Source organism: Panthera tigris, chromosome C2, assembly GCF_018350195.1.
Source record: "Panthera tigris isolate Pti1 chromosome C2, P.tigris_Pti1_mat1.1, whole genome shotgun sequence".
Lineage (NCBI taxonomy): Eukaryota > Metazoa > Chordata > Mammalia > Carnivora > Felidae > Panthera > Panthera tigris.
This window is the reverse complement of record NC_056668.1, coordinates 45,651,541-45,675,257: the sequence shown is the minus strand read 5'-3', so window position 1 is coordinate 45,675,257 and position 23,717 is coordinate 45,651,541. Positions and strand designations below refer to the sequence as shown.

The 23,717-nt window shown below is 37.5% G+C and overlaps 1 protein-coding gene across 2 annotated transcripts in view; it reads left to right on the top strand.

The window, feature by feature from the left end:
- The first annotated feature begins 5,265 nt into the window (after positions 1-5,265).
- GABRR3 (gamma-aminobutyric acid type A receptor subunit rho3) overlaps positions 5,266-23,717 on the top strand; it is a 49,204-nt gene continuing 30,752 nt past the window's right edge. The window contains exons 1-4 of one of the 2 annotated variants that reach the window (XM_042956257.1): positions 5,266-5,386; positions 6,819-6,976; positions 7,156-7,282; positions 17,307-17,425. In XM_042956257.1, the coding sequence (XP_042812191.1) occupies positions 7,158-7,282; positions 17,307-17,425 (244 nt within the window). In that variant the 5' untranslated portion in view covers positions 5,266-5,386; positions 6,819-6,976; positions 7,156-7,157. Of the gene's footprint in view, positions 5,387-6,818; positions 6,977-7,128; positions 7,283-17,306; positions 17,426-23,717 lie in introns of those variants that run through there. The other variant, XM_042956258.1, reaches the window with a different exon arrangement.

Here is a 23,717-nt window from a genome sequence, read left to right as displayed (position 1 = left end):
TGAAAATGCTACATACTGTAGGGTTCTGATATATAATATTGAGGAAAAAGCAAAACTACTGAGACAGTAAAAAGACCAGTGGTTGCCTGGGGTTGAAGGGAAAGAGATAAATAGGTGAGGCACAGAGGCTTTTTAGGTTAGTGAAAATACTACATATGATACTATAATGATGGATACATGTCATTATTCATGTGTCCAAATCCATAGGAAGCACAACATTAAGAGTGAAGTATAATATAAGCTATGGACGTTTGGTGACTATCATGTATCTATGTAGGTCTATCAATTGTAACAAATGTACATCTTCTGTTTGAAGATGTTGATAATAGGGGAGGATACACATGAGTAGAGAAAGTGGCTATGTAGAAAGTCTCCATACCCCCCTCTCAATTTTGCTGTGAACCTTAAGCTTCTGTAAAAAAAATTGTCTTAATTTAAAAAAAAAAAAAGATCTGGAAATGAACAGTGATGATGGTTGCACAATAATTTGAATATACTTAATAATTCTGTGCTGTACACCAAAGCATGGTTAAAATGATAAATTTCATGCTATGTGTTTTTCACAATTTTAAAAATTGAATAAAAAATCAATCATATTTCTATATACTAACAATGTACAATTGGAAGCCAACACTTTTTAAATCAATGACATTTATAAGAATTCCAAAAACATAAACCACTTAGGTATAAATCTAACAAAATACATATTAGATCTGTATGCTGAAAACTATAAACACTGATAAAAGAAATCACAAAAGACCCAGGTAGAGGCATACCATGCTCATTGATTGGATAGCTCAACACAATAAGATGTTAATTATCACCACTTTGACCTACAGATTTAATGCAGTGTCAATCAAAATCGTAGCAGAATTGTTTTGTAGATGTAGAAAAGCTGACTTGAAAACTTGTACACAAGGACAAAAGAACTAGACTAATTAAAACAGCTTTGAAAAAGAAGAATAAAGTTGAAGGATTTTAAAATTTATTTACTATGAAGTTACAATGATCAAGGCAGTGTGGTATTAGCAAAGGAATAATAACATAAGACCATCATAACAGAATAGAATTTCTCCTACAGGCAATGGGAAAACACTTTTGCCAGAGAAAAGATATTAGAAAAAGAAGTATGATTAGTGTATATTAGCAAAACTACATATAGAAGAGAGTAAACTAGGAAGACTTGAGGCAAGGAGGCTGATTTAGATATATATTTATAGTAAGGCAAAAGGTGGCAATGGGAATACAAAGGAACTGCAAAAGAAGTTTTGAAGGAAAACACAATTTTTTTAAGTGGGCTCCATGCCCAATTTGAACTCACCACCTGAGATCAGGACCTGAGCTGAAATCAAGAGTCCAGCGCCTAATTGAGCCACCTAGATGCCCCTCAACACATAAATTGGAAGGAAAAAAAAAAGAGAGAAAGAAAGGAAGGAAGGAAGGAAGAAAGAAGAAAGAAAGAAAGAAAGAAAGAAAGAAAGAAAGAAAGAAAAGGAAAGAAAGAAAGAAAGAAAGAAAGAAAGAAAGAGAAAGAAAAAGGAAGAAAAAATCAAATCTTGAAAATGGAAGGATCAAAGATGACTTCAAATTTTCGAGACTGGTAGACTGGAAGAATGGTGGGAATCATGATCAAAATCATGATGTTGGAAATACAAAGACTATATTAATAGAGAGGAGTAAGGTTGGCAGTTAACATTAATTGAGGTGATTGTTGTATTTTCATTGTGCAAAATGCACTATAGAAAGTTTCTGTTTCTATAGTGTTCACTTGTACCTCCTAGCATTCCCAGAGATAAAATTTTTACATGTAGGTAAGAGAAACCAACAAACATCATTAGTCAATCTACATTCGACATAAATAATTGCATTTTCCTCGATAGCAGGAACTTTTTCCCCCTGAGTCATTTGGCATTATATCATTAATCTTTTCCTTTAATAGTGCCTGTACTGTTAAGTGCAAATCATTGTGATTTTCCTTTGACAGGAAGAGGACACGTATTAGTGTGGTCCGGCTGGGTATGTGTAGTCTGTGCTGTCATCTAGTGGTCGTATTGTACTATTGCACCGTGATGAAGATTTCTCGGTTTTAGTGCCGCCCACTTTCTTCTATAGCAGAGCAAGATTCTCCAGTCCCCTCTCCTCCCACAACGCATTCTGTATCTCGGAACTGAACTGAGAGGGGAATAAAAAAAGTGGTGAAAAGGAAAGAAGCTTTACTAGAGCTCTGGTAATTCCGAGAAACGGAAGAGAAAACACCATCTCTGAATGAGAACAAAGATTTTGTGGAGGGGAGTGAATGCCCCCTACTGGCTGATCTTGGCATGGCCAGGTTATATTCTATTTCCAAGAGAGTAAAGCAAAATAAACAAGAAAGCAAACGCAAATGAATTGTATATAATCTCTCTAATCTTAGTTTCTTCATATATTAAAAAGACGAGGGGGTAGTCTAAGTGATCTCCAAAGTTTTTCATATGGAAGTTCCACAACTCCACAATTTTCATCTCAAAGTATTTTGTCTACGTGACATCATTGCAGATACTTTGAGAAATTTCTGGAGGCTTGGATTTTACCGTTTTTGTTAGATGTTCTTGATCCAGTCTAAATAAGACCTTCACTTTCCTTTTCTCTCTTTGTAGGCAAAGTAATAGCTACATGGTCCATGATGAATACATTGAGGACACAGCCAGCCTAGCTGAATTTTCTTTTTGGCTCCCTATCAAAGGAATCAAAGCTGGCTGACATCATCAGGGTGGAAGAAGAATGTAGAAGAGGCAATTTATTCAAGGGGGACAAGTCATTACAAAATTCTCCAGTGACCCTGTGATTTATTTTGTTTCCTTGTAGTTACCACTTTCTAATTTTGACAGATGTGGTTTTCTGCTTTTCTCTTAAGAAGCTTACTGGGCTTCCACAGAAAGTACTAAAGGGATAAGGTTAAGGAGCCGATTCAGCATCACAGAGACAGATGCCTTATTGTAATTGAACTGAAACCCTAAGACCTTCCATGGGCCAGCTCTTTGTAGGCTAGGTCATTGCCTTATTTTCATTTTTACGCAAACCATTTCCACTTAAAATTCATAATTGACAACATATAGATGACTTTTATTCCTCCCTTAATCTTAATATTGATATGAGTAGTTAGTCTAGCTAAGATTATTCAGTAAAGTGAGAAGGACTTTCACCACTGAGTCATCCCTACAGTGTGGAGAGGGACACCCTGATGTGATTTAAGTGGTGAAGGAAGGCATATGATCTGTCAGGTACATTTGAAAAACACATGCTCCAAAGTAGCTCCACTGCTGGCCTAAAATGTGGACAACTTTTGCTTTTGTGCATCATTCCTTCGGCTCAGAATATTGCTTCGAAATCCCCTCTCAATGTCTTGTCTGGTTTTTATCAGCCATCACTATTACATTGTGAATTTAAAAGTTTAGCAGTCTGGGCACCTGGGTGGCTCAGTCGGTTAAGCGTCTGGCTCAGGTCATGATCTCCAGGTTTGTGGGTTTGAGCCCCACGTAGGGCTCTGTGCTGACAGCTCAGAGCCTGGAGCCTGCTTCAAATTCTGTGTCTCCATCTCTCTTTGCCCCTCCCCTGTCACACTCTGTTTCTCTCTATCAAAAATAAATAAACAGTAAAAAAAATTTTTTTTTAAAGATTAGCAGTCATCAAAAGTAGTCTCGAGATGATGAGACATAGCATTTGATAGGGAGGATGGGTAAAGCACAGATTTACCTATAAATCAGAATTTCCCCATGGATGTTCTGGAGGAGCACTTTTTTTTTGAGGAACATTAATGCAAATATTGCAGATTTTTTTTAAAAGGAGATCTGAGATTGAGGCACCTGAGTGGCTCAATTGGTTGAGCCTCCGACTCTTGATTTCTGCTCAGGTCATGATCACACAGTCACTGGGCTCTGCACTGAGCATGGAGTCTGCTTGGAATTCTCTCTTTCTCTTCCTCTGCCCTTCTCCCCTGCTTGCCGTCTCTCTCTCTCTCTCTTTCTAAAATCAATCAATCAATTAATCAATAAGAGATCTAAGGTCGATCAACTTTGGGAAACAGAATCCAGTGGAACTAAACAAGCTTTTTTTTATTGAGGTTTCTGATGTATTAATCATTCAACAAATATTTATTAAACACAAACTATATGCCAAAAATGGTTATATGTTTGGAATACTCCAAGGAATAAGACAAAGATTGCTCTCTTGTACAGCTTACATTCTAGCAAGATTGGACAGAAAATGAGTGATAAACATAATAAGTAAATTATATAAAACACGGTAAGTGCCATATAAGTGAGTTGAAAGGAAAGACCAGTGCTAAAGTACCAAGGTACCACAGGTAGGGCCACTCCAATATTACGCAATCTGACAGAGAAGGGAGAATCAGATAACAGGACTAAGAAAGAATGACCAGAGAGGTAAGAGGAAAACAGGAGAGTATGGGATCCCAGAAAGCAGGTGAAGAAAATGTTTCAAATAGGAGGGAGATCAGGTGTGTCAATACTTCTAATAGACCAAGCATGATAAAGACTGAGACTAGACCATTGAGCAAGCATCCTTCAAGTTGCTGCAAGACAAGAGTAATTTCACTGTTCCATGTATTGTGAACCATAAATCCCTGACAGGGTTGTAAAATGCCATGTCCCAAACTCACTTAGCACAGAGCACTTTTTTACAAAATATCTCCAGTGTAGCCACAAACTAATTTGGGAAATGTTGGTGTAGATAATGGTACTAAGTGAAGAGAATAGGCCTTGGTAGCCTGGAATGGTAGGATCAAGGGGTCAGGCCCTGCATCTCATGAGGGCACTGAGGTGGAAAACAAACTGTATCACAAGGAAATCCTCCAGCAGCCAAAGTGACAGTAGTTTAAGACCAACAACTCTGCTTACATGTCTTCTATTGATTGGCTCTTTGCAGAAGAGGAAAGCTTACTGACCCAGAAATACATGAAAAAAAAAAAAAAAAAAAAGCTCCAACATCTGTGAAAATTAATCAAAGGAAACCTTGTTCAGGATGAAATCCGGAGGTCAGCAGGGGGAGCCCTCACACCCTACCACTCCTTGTCAATTGTGGACCCAACAGGAAGAGACAGACCATGCCAGACGATACTCCGTTTTTAAATATCCCAGCAGGAGGAAGAAAGACTTTCTTACAGCCCAGCCAATGAGAGACTGTCACAACTCAGCCAATGAGAAGCCACTACACTTCAAACTCTGTTTATTCCAATGGACTTTTTGTTTATAACAGCCCCTCCCAACCTTTCCTCTTCCTCCCTAAAGATTTCCTCTCCTTTGTTCTGTGGATTTGCCTCTGTCTTGCAGTAGCTTGCTTGGCGCAGATTGCAATTCTCTACTATTCTTTAATGAACCTGTTTCTGCTGGTAAGATAACTGACAGTTTTAAGGTTGACACTTCTCAAGCCAATAGGGAAATTAAAATTAAAACTACAACAGCCATTGGATTAGGTAATATTTAGAAACCTGTTAATACAAATTTTTTAAAAGATTTTTTAAAATGAGGGCTCTCGTTTTCTAGTAGTGGGGTTGTAAATTGGTATACTCACTTTTATGAGCAATATAGTATTATCCAGTAAATTTGAAGATGTAAAAATTGTTCAGCCTAGCAGTTTTACTTCTAGCCGTACAGTTGTGCACAAGGATATATTTACAAACATTCACTGCAGAATTGTTTATAATAGATTGTTTATGACAGAAAAATAAGACATAATGTCTGTCAACAAAAGAATGAATAAATTAAATGTTAGTCATCCACGCATTGAAATGCCATGTAGCAGTTAAAAATCAATTAAAACTAGAGCTACATCTATCAACATAATAAATCTCTCAGCATAAAGCTAAGAGAAAAAGCTGATTGCAGAAGTAAAAGTATGACACAATTTTTATAGCTTTTGAAACATGCAAAAAGGTTGTATGTTATTTATGAATATATACATGTTAATAGTGTAACTTTATATGATGATAAACACTAGAGGATAAGGGGAGAGGTAAGAATTTATTACACCATTCTGTATATTTGTAATATTTTATATTAAGCATATATTTTAAAGAGGAAAGGCATGCCTAAGAAGCATACAAGGAGGTTTTAATACATTGGCTAAGAGAAGATGTAACCTAAGTCAAAATAAATTAATGTGGTAAAGCAATAACCCAAGATACAAGGTGTCAAGGAGACAAATCAATTCCGGGAAAATTTAAGAATTTCCTTCACATTCTGTTTCTGAGAAGAAAATGGTATTTTTCTTAAGTCCTGGTAAACAGGTCAACTGTTGCTATGTTGATCACCTTGTGATATTCCAGCTGGAGAAATTTAATTTCACTGACATTCTCATTCTTTGGAACTTTACAGACTTAGAGGGAGTGTTTCCTGGGTATATTTCTACTCTATAGGTGCAAAGAACTTTTAGGAATGCTTGTGGCTATAATTTATCAGTGACAGTGTGTTTCTTTCCCACTGCCCAAGGCTAATTTTGTTTTTATTTATCAGGCTGTTTACCATATTAAATCTTAAATTGAACCACTTTCGCTTTCAATGGAATACACCATCATTTTAAAATATGATTATTTGTTCAACAAAAATAGTAAGTTAATGTTTTTCTATGTACTATGGCAATCTGTATGCATATAGGGAGAGAAAGATTCATTTCTGGTTAAAAAGGTCCTCCAGTGCATAATTAAAATTAAATTAATCATCTTTGTTCTCTTTAAGCATATTATTTTGCTGAATCATTAAATATATTCAAATGATATTGTGTTGGATTAAGGGGATTTAATGCCTAACCTCACTTCTTTGTAGGCCGGGGACCAGACTGCAGCTGAGAGTTTATTGAGTAGGGGATCAAGCATCTCACTAAGCACCTTCCCAGGAAAGAGGGACTGAAGGATGGAAACTGAAAATGAAAAGATCTGCTTTGTTTTCCTTAAACTGCTGATGAGCCAGACAGATGTTTGCCTGTAAGTGATGTGAACCTATTTAATCTACTAAAACAAACCACACCATATTGAAGGCAATGCCTCTCTTTTTTCCTTGAAACCTTCTACGTGGCACTCTGTTTACTTTTAAAGAGCCACATGAGGAAACAATACTGATAATAATATTGGTTGCGTCCATCTACATTCCTTTCTTTTGGAAGAGATGATCCTGGCTTCCCAGTTGGTCTTCCTCACCTGTATCTGGATCACACGGACGCCAGATGTTTTTGCTGCTTCTGAAATCAAGAAGTCCTACCAGCGGTGCTCCGCTTCAGTGAAAAGAGCCCGGTAAGATAGTCAGAGTCCAGTCTCTGCAGTCATTGCCCACTTTCCCTCACCAGCTGCCTCACACCTGTGGGAAACCTGGAAACCAATCTCCATTGTATTTGTGGTGGTGATTGTCTCTAGAACTAGCGATCACCCATCAAAATTAATCACTTCTGGTTAGCATCAGAAAGATGCTAATAAATCTTGGGTTCTGCTGGCAATTGTATGCTTATTTTTGGAGAATACAATTACGGGCTCATGTAGGGATCTTCTTTCAGGGAATGTATTTCTTCAATGAATAATGTATCTATTACTATTAATGACACATGTTTAAAGTTTTGTCAAGTTTTTTTGAGTAGAAATTAGTCTAAGCAACTTCTAATGTCAAGCACTTAGAGAGTATATAGTTCCACAAATTGGTAATATAGTAATGAAAAGCATCAGACCATTTTTTACCTTTCAAGACGAGTTTCCATACCTTTGAAATATTATCCTGAATGTCAATACATCATTATTACTATCTTATCATCGATAATTGAGAGCATATTTGCAAATGCCAGTGGGGAAGCAATCTAGTAGAGTGACTAGTTCATCCTGCTTTGCCAGAAACTCCCTGGGTTTTAGCACTAAGTGTCCTATGAATCCCCTCTGTCCCAAGCAAACAGGAATGACGACTCACCCTAATACTCCAGTATCTTTAATAAGCAAAAAGTGACCTCTTGTTCCCTTTCACCAAGCACAAGATTTTCAAAAATACCCAGTAGGGGAAATTGAGGAATGAAGGTGAGTAATATCACTCAGCCAATCTTGGCAATCAATGAGGTGACAGATGTTTCAGCCAGATTGCCCTCACATCTTGAATATTTATGAAGCACTCACAATAATATCAGGAAAAAGAACATAAAAATTTAATAAATCCTTGTGAAGCCTCAGATTTAATGATCGGAAACAAAAGAAGTGTGGAGAGGTTGGGAGGAAAAATTTACTAGACTCCTTCCTGATTTCTGCTCTGTTCTTAAAAATCACGGGCCACCTCCCACACTTTTTTTGCATGCTCAGATCTGAGATAATATGAAGTTTCATCCAGTTTAACCACCTTCTGAGTCTTATTCAAGGCAATTAAGAAAGCAATATTTGGGAAACATGGGGTTATAACACCAGACTGAGGAAAAGGGAGATTGTGATAGGAGCTAACCCATCACACTGGCCCACTATCAATGATAGAGTTGCTGCAGGATAATATTCTTTGTGTATTTTTCAGGTGTTCTTTAAGAGGCAGGAGGGGCATCAGTTCTTTGTGGTGAGGTGGAAATTTCTTATGTTAGAGGTCTCATTTTTAGACCCTATTTAAATGAAGAGGGCATCTCAGGGTTTCTGCTACATGGGGTCAAGCATGTCTGTTTTCACTTCTCTGTATCCTAGGTGAGGTACCCCTTTCAGCATTAAGCTGGAATATTATTCATTAAAATTTATATTGCTTTCTTTTGTTCTTCAAACAAAAATCCTCTAGGGCACTAGGGATTGAGTAAGCCATCAACCCTGGTTCAAAAGTAGCCACTTAGAATGAAAGCCAGTCATTTTCTCTGACTGAACAGAGTAATCCAGCCAGCCAATTTCTGAGCTGTCACTCGCCAGTCTCTCATGCAGATTTGAAGGCATTTTTGACAAAAACACGGAAATTACTGTATATGGTAGTTTCTAGAGTGGGGAGCCCAGGATTCTTCAGACCTCAGTATGTGAATAAATACTGTGAGGTTCTTTGCCCCACACCCAATCTCATTATCAGTAACTAAATAAGTGATGATTTAATTAGTTAATAATCCATTCTTTCATAACATAAGAGAACTAATAGAATGAACATGGAAGAAAGGCCTGATCTTTCTTTGAAAATTAGGAAGTGGAATTTACATTACTTTGCATTTATGTGCATTAATTTGAGCCAGTTTTCATTCAGTCGGGTCTTTAAATGCTTTGCTATTATTTTTTTTTTCAGAATATAATCATACTCTTTACCCAAAGATTCCCTTTTTTATCCAAATATTGTTGAAATCTTCTACCTAAAGATATCCTTTGTTTCTTAAAAACAAAATAGGAGGAAAAGGGGAAAGGTGAATAAAGCAAGTTTTGGCAGGTGAAAAATGTCCCTGTTTTGCCTAGGAATGAGGTTTGGCTCCCTGGTGATACAAAGAAGATTAGGCATATAGGTTCACTGAATATTTATTCATTCTTCTAATGGTTGTCTTGGGTGCCCTTTATATGCCAAGTGCTGGGTCAGGGATTATGGATGCCAGGGGAACAATATGCTGTCTCAGGTCTTAAGAAGAGTGAGTAGAGTAGGGACTTTGCCTAAACGGGCTTGCAGGAGATAATTGTCACATTTTCAGGAAATCTATTTGCTAGCTGTTAAAAATAAACATTATTAAAAATTAAATTATATAAACATACAATTAAATAATTTTTTAAATTTTTTAAATGTTTTTTTTACTTATTTTTGAAGGAGAGAGAGAGACAGAGAATGAGCGGGGGAGGAGTAGAGAGAGAGGGAGACACAGAATTTGAAGCAGGCTCCAGGCTGTATGCTGTCAGCACAGAGCCCGACGCGGGACTCAAACTCAGGAACCGTGAGATCATGACCTAAGCCGAAGTCGGACGCTCAACCGACTGAGCCACCCAGGCGCCCCAAAATAAATTTTTTTAAAGTAATTTTTTTATTAATTTTTAAATAAATTTTTAAATTTTATTTAAAATTTTAAATTTATTTAAATAAATTTTAAATTTATTTAAAATTTTTAAAATTTTTTTAAAGTTGAAGCTGCACTTCAAACTCACCGCTTTCTAACTCCTTTACTACATTTTACCGTTACCATTGTTCTTTAGGTTATTTACATCTATTCTATCTATGTGGTAGAAATCCATGCTATACTGTGTTATCCTATCCTATTATAGTAAATGATGTTAAATCATACTACACCATATTATGTTATATTATATCATATTATATTATATTATACAGCCCTACACCATGGGCTATGCATGGCTACATGCATGGGCTACAGCTCCATCAGGTCAGTACCTTGAAATCAGCCATGTGGGAGTATTTACATCATGGAAATCAGCAAACACTACAAATAGGGCTGTTTCTCTCCTGGAGAATAACTTGTTAAACATTTACGCGCATTTGTGAACCTAACATGAAAGGCCATTCAAGTGCTACTGCAGGTAAGACAGAGGGCAGTGGCAGAGGTTGTACTACTAGAGAGGATACACTGCTCTGGACGCAATAGCTGGTCAGGTCCAGCCTTTTCTTGTAAGAAAACTTGAGCCCAGTGTTGCTAGATTCTTTGAGGTTGTAAAAGAAGCAGGAAACTAAGATTTTCATGTGAAATTTTCCAATATCATATGCCACATGGGCTAGTCAAAAAAAATATCTACAGACCAGCTCCTAATCTGGTCCAATTTCCTCATTTCCCAGGTAAGGAAACTGAGACCTCACCACTGAGCTCATGATCAGATAGAGGCCCAAGTAAGACACAGGAACTGTCGTGTCTTAAGTGGGGGCCTTCTCTCTGGCTGACTCTTCCACAGAAATGTTCATCTGTATAGGTTTTTTTCTTTATAAGAGATGGGCTATTGACTAAAGTCAGGTATGTATGTCCAGAATTCAGGAGCTCAGGAGCAGTTCAGTCAAAGCCAGAAGATTTGCTCTGTATAGTGCACCATGTTGTCCCTAAGAAATAGCAAAAGCATCAGGGACCTAGATATAACCACTGGATCCAGAAGTATGAAGGTTGTCTTAGTGATCAAAGCCTGGATCACCTAATTTTCCTACTACTTTATTGCATCCTTGGATTTGTATCTATGTAGCCTAATAGATCATTTTTGCTTCATTTTGTATTTTTCTAAAGAAAAATAGTTAAGTCTATGCAAAGTTTTTAAATGTTGCCTATACATTATTTGAGACTCCTGGGCCTCTATGTGTACTGGTTCATAATAGAGCTTCAGTGAGAAAAAAAAGTCCATGTTAAGCAGCAGGACATGCTTCTAGAATGACAAGGAAAATGGAATGATAATGATGAAGTTGGAGTGGTGGGGGGGTCCAGAGCCAGTAAAAAGAATTCTTGAGACATCTGTAGTGCAAAAGATGACTTTATTAAAGCACGGGGACAGGACCTGTGGGCAGAAAGAGCTGCACTGGGGTTGTGAGAAGTGGCTGGTTATATACTATGGAGTTGGGGGAGGTAAAGGCAAAAGGGAGGCCTCCAGAAGGATTTTCATATGCTGAAGAGGACTCATAAGATGCCAGGGGCCTTGCTATTGTCAAGCTAAGGTTGTTTTTGATCTAGTAAGGCATGAAGCTTAAGACAGTAGGAGGTTCCTAGAGAAAGGTTAGCCTCTGCATTGCCTCAAGTATTTGTCAATGGGGTACAGGTTATAAAGAAATTTAATGTTATTTACAATTTCTTCTTCACAGTTATTCCTAACATCACTGTGGAGGGGAGGATGATGCTAGGGCTCCAAGAAACTTGAGTCTATGGGTTTCGGGAGGGTAGGCTATTGACAAGATTGCCTTTTTCTTGTAATTTACTAAGACATTTATAAACTGATGAAGACTTATGTCCTGCATGACTGTGATCTCTATCAGTTAAACACTGGTTTGTGCGTTTTTTTCCCTTGGTTTGTTTTTTTTTTCCTTTCCTTTGTTCTTGGGCAGCCAGGAGTGCCTGGGGAATGTAATCCCTCCTTGGAAGGGGGTAGGTTGTTAGCTTGTGCTTTGCCCTCAGCTTGCCTTATGCTCCCCCATCAACAAGGTGGAGAGCCATACCTAGATCTTTATTTGGAAAAGATCCAACATGGCAAGTCCTCCTTGTTCTAGATAATTTATGAAGCATTTATTACACAAATTCAATAATGGAATTTTACATGGAAATAATACAAAGAATCTCAATTATGCTTTCCCTTTTCCAAGTTCTAATCCTTATTCATATAGCTCCATGATTTTTCATGTTTGAAATTATAGTATAGAAACCATTTTGTATTTTATTAACTAATTATTTTCTACATTGTTTCACAGACATTATAATGGTTAGTATTTTTAATCACTCCATATTATTACTTTGAATTAAAGGACCAAAATTACCTACTTTATTATTGAACACTTATTTTCAAATTTGCACTGTTGTGAATCACAGCAGTAAATATTTTTATGCATGTAATTTTCCCTGTAGCAATAAAACTATAATATGGATGGAAATGAATTATGAATCAAAGCATAGGAATTATCTTCATAGCTCTTGAAATTGATTTCTAAAAAGGTTTTGCCAATATTTATGCCGCCATATACAAAGTATAAATGTTTCCATTTCATCATATCCTTTTAACATGGTTGGCTACTAAGATTTTGTGTTTGGGGCTCATTTAATAGGTATAAAATGGTAGTTATGGTCTTAATTGGTATCTCACTGTTAACTCTCTTAGATTAAATGTTTTTCAAAATGCTTGTTAATTATATCCTTCCTTGAGTAAGTAGTTTATTCATGTCAACCTACTTGTTTTCAACTAGTTTCATCCTAGTAAACTAATCAAGTATATATGCCCTTCAGAAAACAGTTTTGTAAAGTAACCTGCTGAGTGTTAGTGACTCAATTAAAATGAGTTTTTGTCATTCCATTAATTTAACTCTAATGCATCAGAATGACTTATATTTTTTTTTTTGCTTTTCCTTATCTGGCTCTAGTACTTTTTTCATTCTTTGCCTAATATGTCCTTCTCAAAGACTCTTAATCTCCCTGAAACCACTCAAAATCCAGCCTTTTCTTCCCCCACTTTCTTAGTCACAAAATTATAGTAGAATTTCTTTCTTTTTTTTTTTTAATGTTTATTTACTTTTGAGAGAGAGAGAGAGAGAGAGAGCACGAGTTGAGGAGGGGTAGAGAGAGAGAGAGGGAGACACAGAATCCGAAGCAGGCTCCAGGCTCTGAGATGTCAGCACAGAGCCTGACGAGGGGCTCAAACTCATGAACTGTGAGATCATGACCTGGGCCGAAGTCGGATGTTCAACTGACTGAGCCACCCAGGCGCCCCAACTTTCTTTCTTTTTTTAATGTTTATTTATTTTTGAGAGAGGGACAGAGACAGAGAGGGAACAGGGGAAGGGCAGAGAGAAGGAGACACAAATCCAAAGCAGGGTCCAAGCTCTGAGCTGTCAGCGCAGAGCCCAACACAGGGCTCAAACTCACAGAAGGTGAGAATATGGTCTGAGCTGAAACAAGACCCTCAACTGACTGAGCCACCCAGGTGCCCCTATAGTAGAGTTTCTGATACTGAGGAGAAGGGGAACATGGAAATAGTTTTCCTTTGTTTCATCCAGGAAGGAAAAGATTCTAACTCAAAGCAAAAATTGATAACTATTACCAAGACATACACCTACTATTTCTTAAACAGTGTTTGTTATTCTTTGTGGGAAAGAAAAGACAAAGATTAAGAACACTCAGGTAAGCCTCTTTCACAAATTGAGATTTCTTTGCTTTATCCCATCAGGACTCAGCCTTTTAGAAGGCCCTCTCCTCAGACAGAAGTTATCCAAAAGCTTTCTTTCAGGAGCTACTAAAAATGAAGATTTTTTGTTTTTTTCTAGAAGAAGGGAGAGGGCAGAAGACACAAAGTGGTTTAAAATGGTATATATATATTGAATTAGACCAGAAAGCTCTGAGCTAAGTCTGATGTTCCATCATATATTGAATGTCCCCTTATTAAGCATACTTGCTTCTCTTGCCTTTGTTCTATTTCAGTCTTCACTTTATTAACCTTTACATATATCTTTTTTTGTTGTTGCATAAGCCAGGGTCTTCAAGCTAGGAAACCTATACTCCTGAAGTATAATGTACCCCTCAGGGTACATTCAAACTATCAGAGAGGCATGTGGCCACGGATAGTTTTAAAACAATCAATTTCTGGATCTTTGACTTCCTTTGACCTCTTTCTTAGAATTGATCTACCTGAAAGCATGTCTTCAGTCTCCTTTAGAGCATCCCTTTAATTAAATTATTGCTGTCTCATTTGGCAGAAAAAAGGCGTACATCTCCCTTTTCCTGAATATCACTTTATGTATTGCCCCAGTGTATAAAATCCTCCTAGGTACAAAGAGATCATTATAAATATTGTTGTTGAGTAGTGGATGACTCTAGAGTAAATAACACATTGTTTTCCAAGCTAGGTTGTTGTTTCTTTGCTTTGAACAAAATTAAAAGAAGAACCTAATTAATTTGTCAGGTTACAAATCATTAGAAATAATTACTGATGATAGATCATGATGTGAATTTTGGAAACTAAGAAAGAATTTAAAAAATCAAGTTACGTTGCTAAAACAATGCTGACACAAAATTTCTTCAAATTTTATGTATGTGAAAGTTTTTTAATACTTTCATCTATAAAAGTAAAGAACAGGAATAGCATTTATGCTAGAATAGAATGATGCTAGAATTGTTTTCATCCTAGCAATGAGTAATATCCATGTACACGATGTAATTGGGGAAGATGTATAATCACTTCATTAAGAAATCCATTGCCAATAAAATTTTAATAAGTATCTATCAACATTTATATGAGTTATGTTTTGCTCCAATTGTAATAGTCATAGATGCTAATGTGTATACATAATACACAATAGTTAATGTGTATACATATATTCTTGCAAAGAAATATGGTGAGGTGATAAAATTCTATGAATGTAATAAAATGGAAATACAAGTTCAAAGAAAACAAGGAATGATATAAAGGGGAGTTTATTCTTCTTTTTAAAGGGGGAGTTTATTCACATATTTTAAATTGCATAGTGTGGGTATTTAGATTCATTGAATACATTAAGAGGAAGGATATGGGTTTTCTTCTAAATTTTTGATATTTAAGTAATTTTAAAGTTTATAATGAGAAAATTGTTGACATCTATTTAAATGTGTGAGTACGTAGATTTTCAAATTCTTTTAGAGGGTATGTAAGCCACATAATCCTTTGTGAAAAATAGATGAGGTATAAATAAAGTAAAAAATAAATAAGTATGGGACATCTCACTGTGCATCAGAAGAGCCCTCAAGTTAAAAATAGTGTGTGTGCTTTCGCTACCTGCCAAGAGTGCACTTCACATAGGCTCTGTGTTCAGTGTTCTTGGGAATCTTAATTAAGATTTATCCTTTTCAATCACATGATGCTTCTGAAAATGTATGCTTCCAAAAAAACAAGTGACGGCCATTTTGTTATATTACCAAAGGAATTCACAAATTTTCATGAGTTTCCACCCAAAGCTACACTTGAGTTTTCCTAAAATGATAACAATTAGCTAGCTTTTATTAAATGTCAACTGTTTTCCAGACCAATGGTTCTCCTAAGAAACTGTTATAAATGCAAACTCTCACATCCCCAGCCTCTTGAATCAGAAGTTCTGGGAATAGGTCCCAGCAAGCCAGGTGATTCAGACACATGCCAAAGAAGATAATATTTAATATTTATAAAACATCCTGGCATGAGACCTTGAACATAATAGGCATCTAATAAACACATTAGCTACTATTGCTTTTTCAATAAATAGTTCACTCTAGCTCCTTAAAAGAAAGGTTCTAGTTAATTTGAGATCCTTGGAAGAAATAGTTCTATATGTTCACTTATTTGTAGAATACAATGACTTAACAAGTTTAAAATCAAACTCATTGTCTTCTACCCAAGGCAGATTTCTTCTTCCAACTTCCCCATTTCTCTCAATGGCAAAAATACATACATAAACCTCTGAGGGTCTCAACCAGAAACTTCCCTATTGAAAAACCATATGGATGGTGATAGGTGCCTTTAAGCCTGGACATATTTCTTGAATCAGCTGCTTCAAGATGTGAAATTCTCACCATCAATGTCACTTTATTAAGCTAAGAAATCGTATCCACAAGTCTTATGTTAAAGTTCACATCTCTTTTCTGGAGAAGACATTTATTAATGCAAAAGCATATCAGGAATTCAGAGTAACTAGAATTCACTTAGTAGCCCCTTCAATGCCTGGTGTTGTTATTGCTGCTGCTGCTGCTGATGATGACAGTGAAGATGGCAGGCATGTTTCTCTGGAAGGAGCTGAGCAAAGTCTCTAGCACCCAGAACAAGAGAGCTGCTCTAGTTCCAGAGGAGCTGGGCTTCCACAGACATTCTGCTTCCACACTTAGCAAATCACTCGAAGTGTGTATCACAGGACAGAAAATGAGTCAGGGAGATCCAGCAACTTTCCCGAGTTCACAGACCCAGGGAGTAACAGAGTAAACCCCCACATCAGACTCTGGGAACACCTGAGAGGCCACTCCCCACTTTGCCTACATGCTGGATAACTGTAGGTGAAAATTGACTTTGCTCACTTCACAACTGGACCAGACATCAAATCCAATCAATTGTTAAATCCATCCATTTTTCCTTTGGATCCTTCTCCATTCCCATTGCCATCCCTCAGGTCCTAGAACCTACTGCAGACATTCTACTCAAATCTCAACTTGTACCCATACTTTCTGCTCCTTTTGTCTTTGTAAAACTATTTTCATCAGTTTACAATTCTACAGTGATTTTGTTTTTGTTTTGTTTTGTTTTGTTTTACTGTCTTGGTGCAGAAGTACTTTGACTTCAGTGACCCCAAGAATCACTTAGGTAACATGTTTAATGCAGATTCCTAGGCCTTGTTTCCTCAGGCTTTGGTTTAGGTGATCTGGGATAAGGTGGTAGCGATAAGGTTTTCCTGGTCTCAAAACCATATTTGGAGAAATACTGCCTGCATTATGTAATAGTGCTTTACATCCAAACTAAGTTTTTTATATAAGTTGCTCCAAATTTTGGGTTCCCTTACCTGCCCCACCTTTATATAATGAAGAGTAAATGTTGGCAGATCTTTAGCTAAGTGTAATACAAGCTGAGAAAATGAGCTTCTATGTATATATTTCAGAGGATACCATGTTGAATACAGAAGGCTAACCTAAATCAAAACACCCAGAAGTATATGTATCTTAAAACTATTTTTTCCCCTTTGGAGGGAGAGCAAACAAGAAACCAGAATGAGAAACAATGACAGCACCAAAGCATGGCTCCTGAAATACAAACAACTTCTCCATATAGAGGACCATGATTTTGCAATGAGACCTGGATTTGGAGGTGAGTATTATCTTTCTAAAACTCTTATGTCTAGGGTGCCTGGGTGGCTCAGTTGGTTAAGCAGCTGACTTCAGCTCAGGTCATGATTTCGCGGTCTGTGGGTTTGGGCCCCGCGTAGGGCTCTGTGCTGACAGCCCAGGGCCTGGAGCCTGCTTTGGATTCTGTGTCTCCCTCTCCCTCTCTGCTCCTCCCCTGCTTGTGCTCTATCTCTCTCTGTCTCTCAAAAATAAATAAATGTTTAAATATTTTTTATTAAAAATGAAAAAAATGAAACTCTTATGTCACAATCCATTGCACTGTCAAAATGAAGCTGAAAATTTGAAGCAATTAAGACCAAAACACAAGCAAAGACCATCTATTAAAAAAAATGTTTACAATGATACTGTCTTGAATGAGAACAATTGATACATTTTAAATTAATCACAAAGAAGATAAATATCTTTAGTAAATATTCATACTGTTTACTAATTGTAAATAATATGTGTTCAATAAATAGTGAATGGATATATACTGCCTATACAGCAGCTTATTCTTTCAACTAAAACCTGTAAATTGTATTATGTAATGATATTCCTGAAATCTTGTGAATAACCTTATAAGCTGGAGTGCCCAGCTTTGGTGGAAGGACGAACACACCAAATGCCATGGCTCCCTATGGAACAACTCTGTTCAGGTTTCTCCTTCAATCACTTCCAGCAACCGAAGTTGATCAGAATATTGGAGTGCCAAGCACTGGGCTGAGGCTGTTAATGCACTAGCTTATTCCACCCTCCTAAGAAAGAGGCACTATCAGGGGCGCCTGGGTGGCTCAGTCGGTTAAGCGGCCGACTTCGGCTCAGGTCATGATCTCGCGGTCCGTGAGTTCAAGCCCCGCGTCCGGCTCTGTGCTGACAGCTCAGAGCCTGGAACCTGTTTCAGATTCTGTGTCTCCCTCTCTCTGACTCTCCCCCTTTCATGCTCTCTATCTCAAAAATAAATAAACGTTAAAAAAAAAAAAAATTAAAAAAGAAAGAGGCACTATCGTGATCCCTCCTATTCCAGTGTGGAGACTGGGGTGTAGAGAGGTTAGGAGATTTGCTCAAAGCCATGAAAAAAGCAGTATGTGGGAGAACCAAGATGCAAGGGCAAATAAGGAGGACAGAAGAAAGCCAGGTAAAGACATACTTGGAACAATGTCTTTCCTCAGATTGTTTAATGAGCATACAGTTGCATCACAGAGGGTACCAAGTTTTCCAGAGACACACAGAATGTGGTAAAATCAAGCGGTTAATGTGAACTCTCTGCCTTACTGCTAAATCCATCCTGATTCTTCTATCATTGACCTAAATTCCCCATTCATACCATTCCCGAGCTGACAACTTTTCAGAATACTAGAGGTGTGGATGTGACAGAAGTGAATGTGAGGCTGAGAAGGCAGGAGCCCTCAGCTGTAGAACAGGTGCAGCTTTTTCAAAAATAACGAATACTTTGATTTTTGGCATGGGGTGGGGGAAACGTGACACTTGCTATATCGTGGTTATGACCAAAGGAAGCTTGTTGGTACGTCAGAGAACTCACTTGTTAGCAGGTAAAATAAAACAGTACGTCAGGTAGTTTTTATGTTGAAGGATATTTGTTGTTGTTTAATTTCATGGAATCCATTGGATTGCAATTCTGAGTGTCTAGCTTTGATTTTATTACATTCTTGACTAAAACATTAGCAGGCATCAAAGCCACCTGGGGGCTTCTTCACAACAAATTACTGAGCCCCACCCCCACACCCAGGTTTTAATTCCCTAGGTCTGGGTGGGGCCAACTATTTGCATTTCTAATAAATTGCTAGGTGATGCTGATGAACCCGGTCTGAGAATCACACTTGATAATTGCTGAATTCGATTATCAGCATCAGAGTAGATCTTGGTGAGTTTCATTTTTGGTTTTTCCAGAGAATTTCTCACACTTACTGAACTGAATTTAAGGTTTTAGATGCCTCTAAATTAATCAAGTTAAAGTATGTCCGTGTTTCACTTCCAAGGCCGCTTCTTTATCTTGTTTTCTTCACATCACTGTTCCTTAAATGTGTTCCTTACTGCAATTCTCCTAAAGATGCCTGAGCCCTCAATTTCCAACAGACCGTTTCTTTCCCCCAACCAAAGTTTGCCCAACGTTTTGATAATATGCTCTACAACTATCATGCAATCATTCTGTACCTTGGTCTCCATGATTCAATACAAAACTTCTAAATTCTCCTCCATCACCATTTAGTTGGAGAAAATGTTATGAAGAGAAATTTGCCCTGCTGCGGGCCTTTTTAGACACTAGAGGGCGCCAGTCTCACAGGAATCGCTTGGAACTGGCGTCTCCTGAACAGCAATTCGAACCCCAAAATGATGTATGCTCTTCAACACCAATTCAAAACGCTGCCCTAATTCCTGTCAGTTTAGGTTCCTCAATTAAATGAATTCCTATCTTAGAGAAAAGGGTTTCTGTGAGTCTATTTTGAACCATTGAAACCCAGAAAGAGTAAGAGAAAAATGACTGTCCTTTATTTGGACCTTGAAACACGCACTCTAGAAAGCTTCATCGCTCAAAATGGTTCAAGGGCCAGCAGCAGAATCACCTGGAAGTTAGTTAGAAATGCAGAAGCTCAGGCTCCTTGCTCAGCCTTTCTGAATCAAAATCCACATTTTAATAAAATCCCCAGGTGATTTGAACACACTTTACAATTTGAGAAACACGACTGTAGATTGCCAAGTGAGGACCCTCTGTTCTTACCTTAAAACACTTAAATCTTCATTCTCCCTTGCGTGTATCATCCCCATCCCCAACAAAAACATAGAATTGACCTTACATTTCCACTTGTTTTGATCTGTTAGAGATAACCTGTTAAGATTTTGAGTGGGAATGATTTTTTTAAACAATTTTATTTTTCCTGAGGCTACTTTGTGGGGTTATTAAAAATGCAATTGAAACGCTACTTAGTGGCAGGTGGCAAATCATCCCACGATGAGGAAATTTTTCTGACAATCGTGGACTGGGGCTAAATGGTGTCCAAATGTCTTACATGTTCAGTCATTTCAGGCAGAAAAATCCATAAATTCAGTCCGAAGTGTCACACTGGTAGCTCTGTGAAATACAGTCCTTAACCTTCTCTTGTCTTGGTCAGAGCAGCTCTTCCTACCGGTGACCCATTTCTCTGTTCTCTCAAGGCTGCCTTCCTGAGGAAATCAGGCTGCAGGATATAAATGACAAGCTTTAATTTATCTTCTCTTTCTTTATACTTGTCCACAACATAAACACACACACATACCTCTTTCCTCTTGAGCTAAATGTAACTTCAGCACTTCTCTTGCCTTAATGTGTTTTCCTAATTAGCTTTAACATTAAAACCAGCTGCTACCGCAGTGTTTTTTACTTTTATAAAGCATTAGAAGATTAATTGACTCATTATGTGGAAACAGGAGGATATAAATTTAGGGGAGCTTTTTGTTTAACTTGGGTTGTAAATTGCAGCTCATTTTCTTTATGTTTTCCCCACCCTTTACATCTCTCATCACTAAGGGCTTTTTTGTCTCAGTCCTAGAGATGATGATTTCTTTGGTTCTTTAAAGTGAAATCAATTTAGCATCTAGATACTGGCTACTGAGTCCAGTCAAAAGCTAACGTTGTGAGAGCCGCTTGTATAATCCATGCTTGTCAAACAAAAGGACTAGACTGAGAGCCAGAGGGACCTGGCCGTATTCCTGCATTAACTAGCTTTAGGTTTCAGGCAAGCTCTCCAGTATCTCTGAATGAGTTAGGTCGTATGTCAATTGCATCTAACATTGGCTCAACCTACCTAACAAACGGCTATAATGACAATATGGGATAAAATATTGTATAATGTATTTTAAATGCACTATCCACATAAGATGTGTAACTGTTATTTAACTCTTATCCCAGCCTATGTAAAAAATAGACTGGCAATCTATGTATGTAAAAAAAAGACTATAAATGTGCGTACTACTACCTAGACAACGATCCTGGAAAATCAACACATGATAATGGTTAATATTTATTTATTTTTACTGTATTCCAGATGCTTTATATATAGCATTAATGAAAGTATTTGTGAAATTGTTATCATTCATGTTGTTGTATGTATGACTGATCCAGTAGACGCTGAACAAGTTGGTTGTTAAGCCATTTGAATGGGGTTAGGTCAAGGTCTTGACATGCATTGTTTTGCTTAGTCTCACAGTGATGCTATTAGGGAAGTACCACAGAATTATTCCCACTATTTTACAGATAAGCAAACTAAGCTCAGAGGAATTAAGGGATTTACGGAAGTTTGGCTTCAGTTCAGGTTTAGTGGCTAGAAATTCTATGATTTTTAATGTATCTGCTTTATTATTACCCTTTCTCTGAGACTCAGCTCCTTATCTGTAAAAAGAATTTTTGGCACTTATATGTATCTACACAATTCTGTGATTTTGTATCTTGCCTTTATATGCCCCTCACTCTCCCCATGGTCCTCAGGAATGTGTAGATTCCCAGACCCCAGACAAGGTACACTTGAGCATGGAGTTCAAAGGAGCTAAAAATGAGGTCAGATGGCATCTGAGGGCAAACACTTTTCTTCAAAATGGCAGAGCTCATCCCCACAAGAATAGAATAAATCGAAAGGAAAAAAAAGAAATGTAGAATGTTTCTAGGAGTCCACTCCTAGCCATGTTTCTGTCCCACTCTCAGACCAGCCTTCAAACAACCCTGAGGGTCTGTTGCTCACCCAGTGGTGGCATAACTACCTCCTTGGATGGTGGCTTTATAAGAGTGCCCCAGCCTTGCAGAAATAGTCATTAGCAACTGGGATCTGCTTACAGGTCACACGATCCCAAATGCAAATTGTTCTCAGGTTTTGTCATGAAATAAGAACTCTATGAGAAGCACTGTATCATTTTCTAGTCAGAGGTGGACGGATTATCTAAATGTTTGAGTGTCAGATTGGGAATAGTAGCTTGCATTCCTTGGAGCAGGTTCACATTTTTGCTGAATTGCAGTAGCAATAACATTTATTTAGTGCCATTTATTGAGCACCAATTAAGTTCACTAACTGCGCATTGTTTCTAGTCCTCAAATAAGTCTCCAAGGTGAGATTTTAAAGGTGAGGAAACTAAGCTTAGAAATGTTACTTACCCTAGATCACATATGAGTGGTCGAGTTAGGTTCAAACTCTAGTCTGTGACTCTAACACTGGAATTTTAACCAGGACATTCCTGCTACCTCTCTCTAAGATCTTGGCAAGCCTTTCAGTCCCTTGGAGTATTGGAGTTAATGGAAAGATGTACTCATCCTGAAGCCATCCTGAAAGGCCATGAAGTTTTATTTTGATATCTATACTTATTAAGGAAAAAGAGTAAACAAAACAAAAGCATTAGAGCTGAACTCAATAAGTAATGGAGTAATATTGAAATGTCCCCAAGTTAATGCATAATCATAATTATCATTAAACAATTTTTAAATATAATTGTCATAATTAATGTTGTAGAAAGTAATTAATCCAATATGGCAGGAAGTCATTAGTGGTTAAGATGCAAGTAAGGTGTTCCTGAAGCCTGGAGCAGAAATATATTTGAGTGACAGACCCGGGGCCTGTCCAGCTACAACCTCTGTAAATAAGGAATGATATAAGGGTATATTATGGAACATAAAAGGGAATCTGTATTTGTAAAAGGAAGGTGTCTTCAGCCTTAATGAAGGGAGTCAAAGATGGTGGACAGGGACTGGTGAGGCGTATCTTGTTTTAAAATAAGTTGCACATTTAAAACACAATAATTAGGTGCTTTGTTGAATGGTATGCACATGTATGTCACATATAGCACATCCAGACATTAATTAGCCTTAGTAAGGAAGTTTTCTAGCCTGACCCTTCTCATTCTCAGAATCTTGACTAAAACAGCCACCTGGGATCCATCTAGGCAAGATTTCTATTTTTTCAAAAATAGTTGAAAGCATTTTTTAAAATTCAGAATTATACAGAGACAATAAGATTTAATTGAGAATTGGTCACAACCTGGTTCTCTGAGGCCCAACTGCAAACACATCTCAACACTAGTCTGTCTGAGATTTCTCCAGTTCTGACTTTCAATACATTTTCATCAAACATGTTTCTTTTTTTTTTTTCAAATGTATTTATTTATCTTGAGAGAGAGAGAGAGGAAAAGGGTGAGAGAGAATCCCAACCAGGCTCTGCACTGTCAGTGTAGAGCCCGATGCAAGGCTTGAACTCACAAACCGTGAGATCATGACCTGAGCCCAATCAAGAGTCAGATGC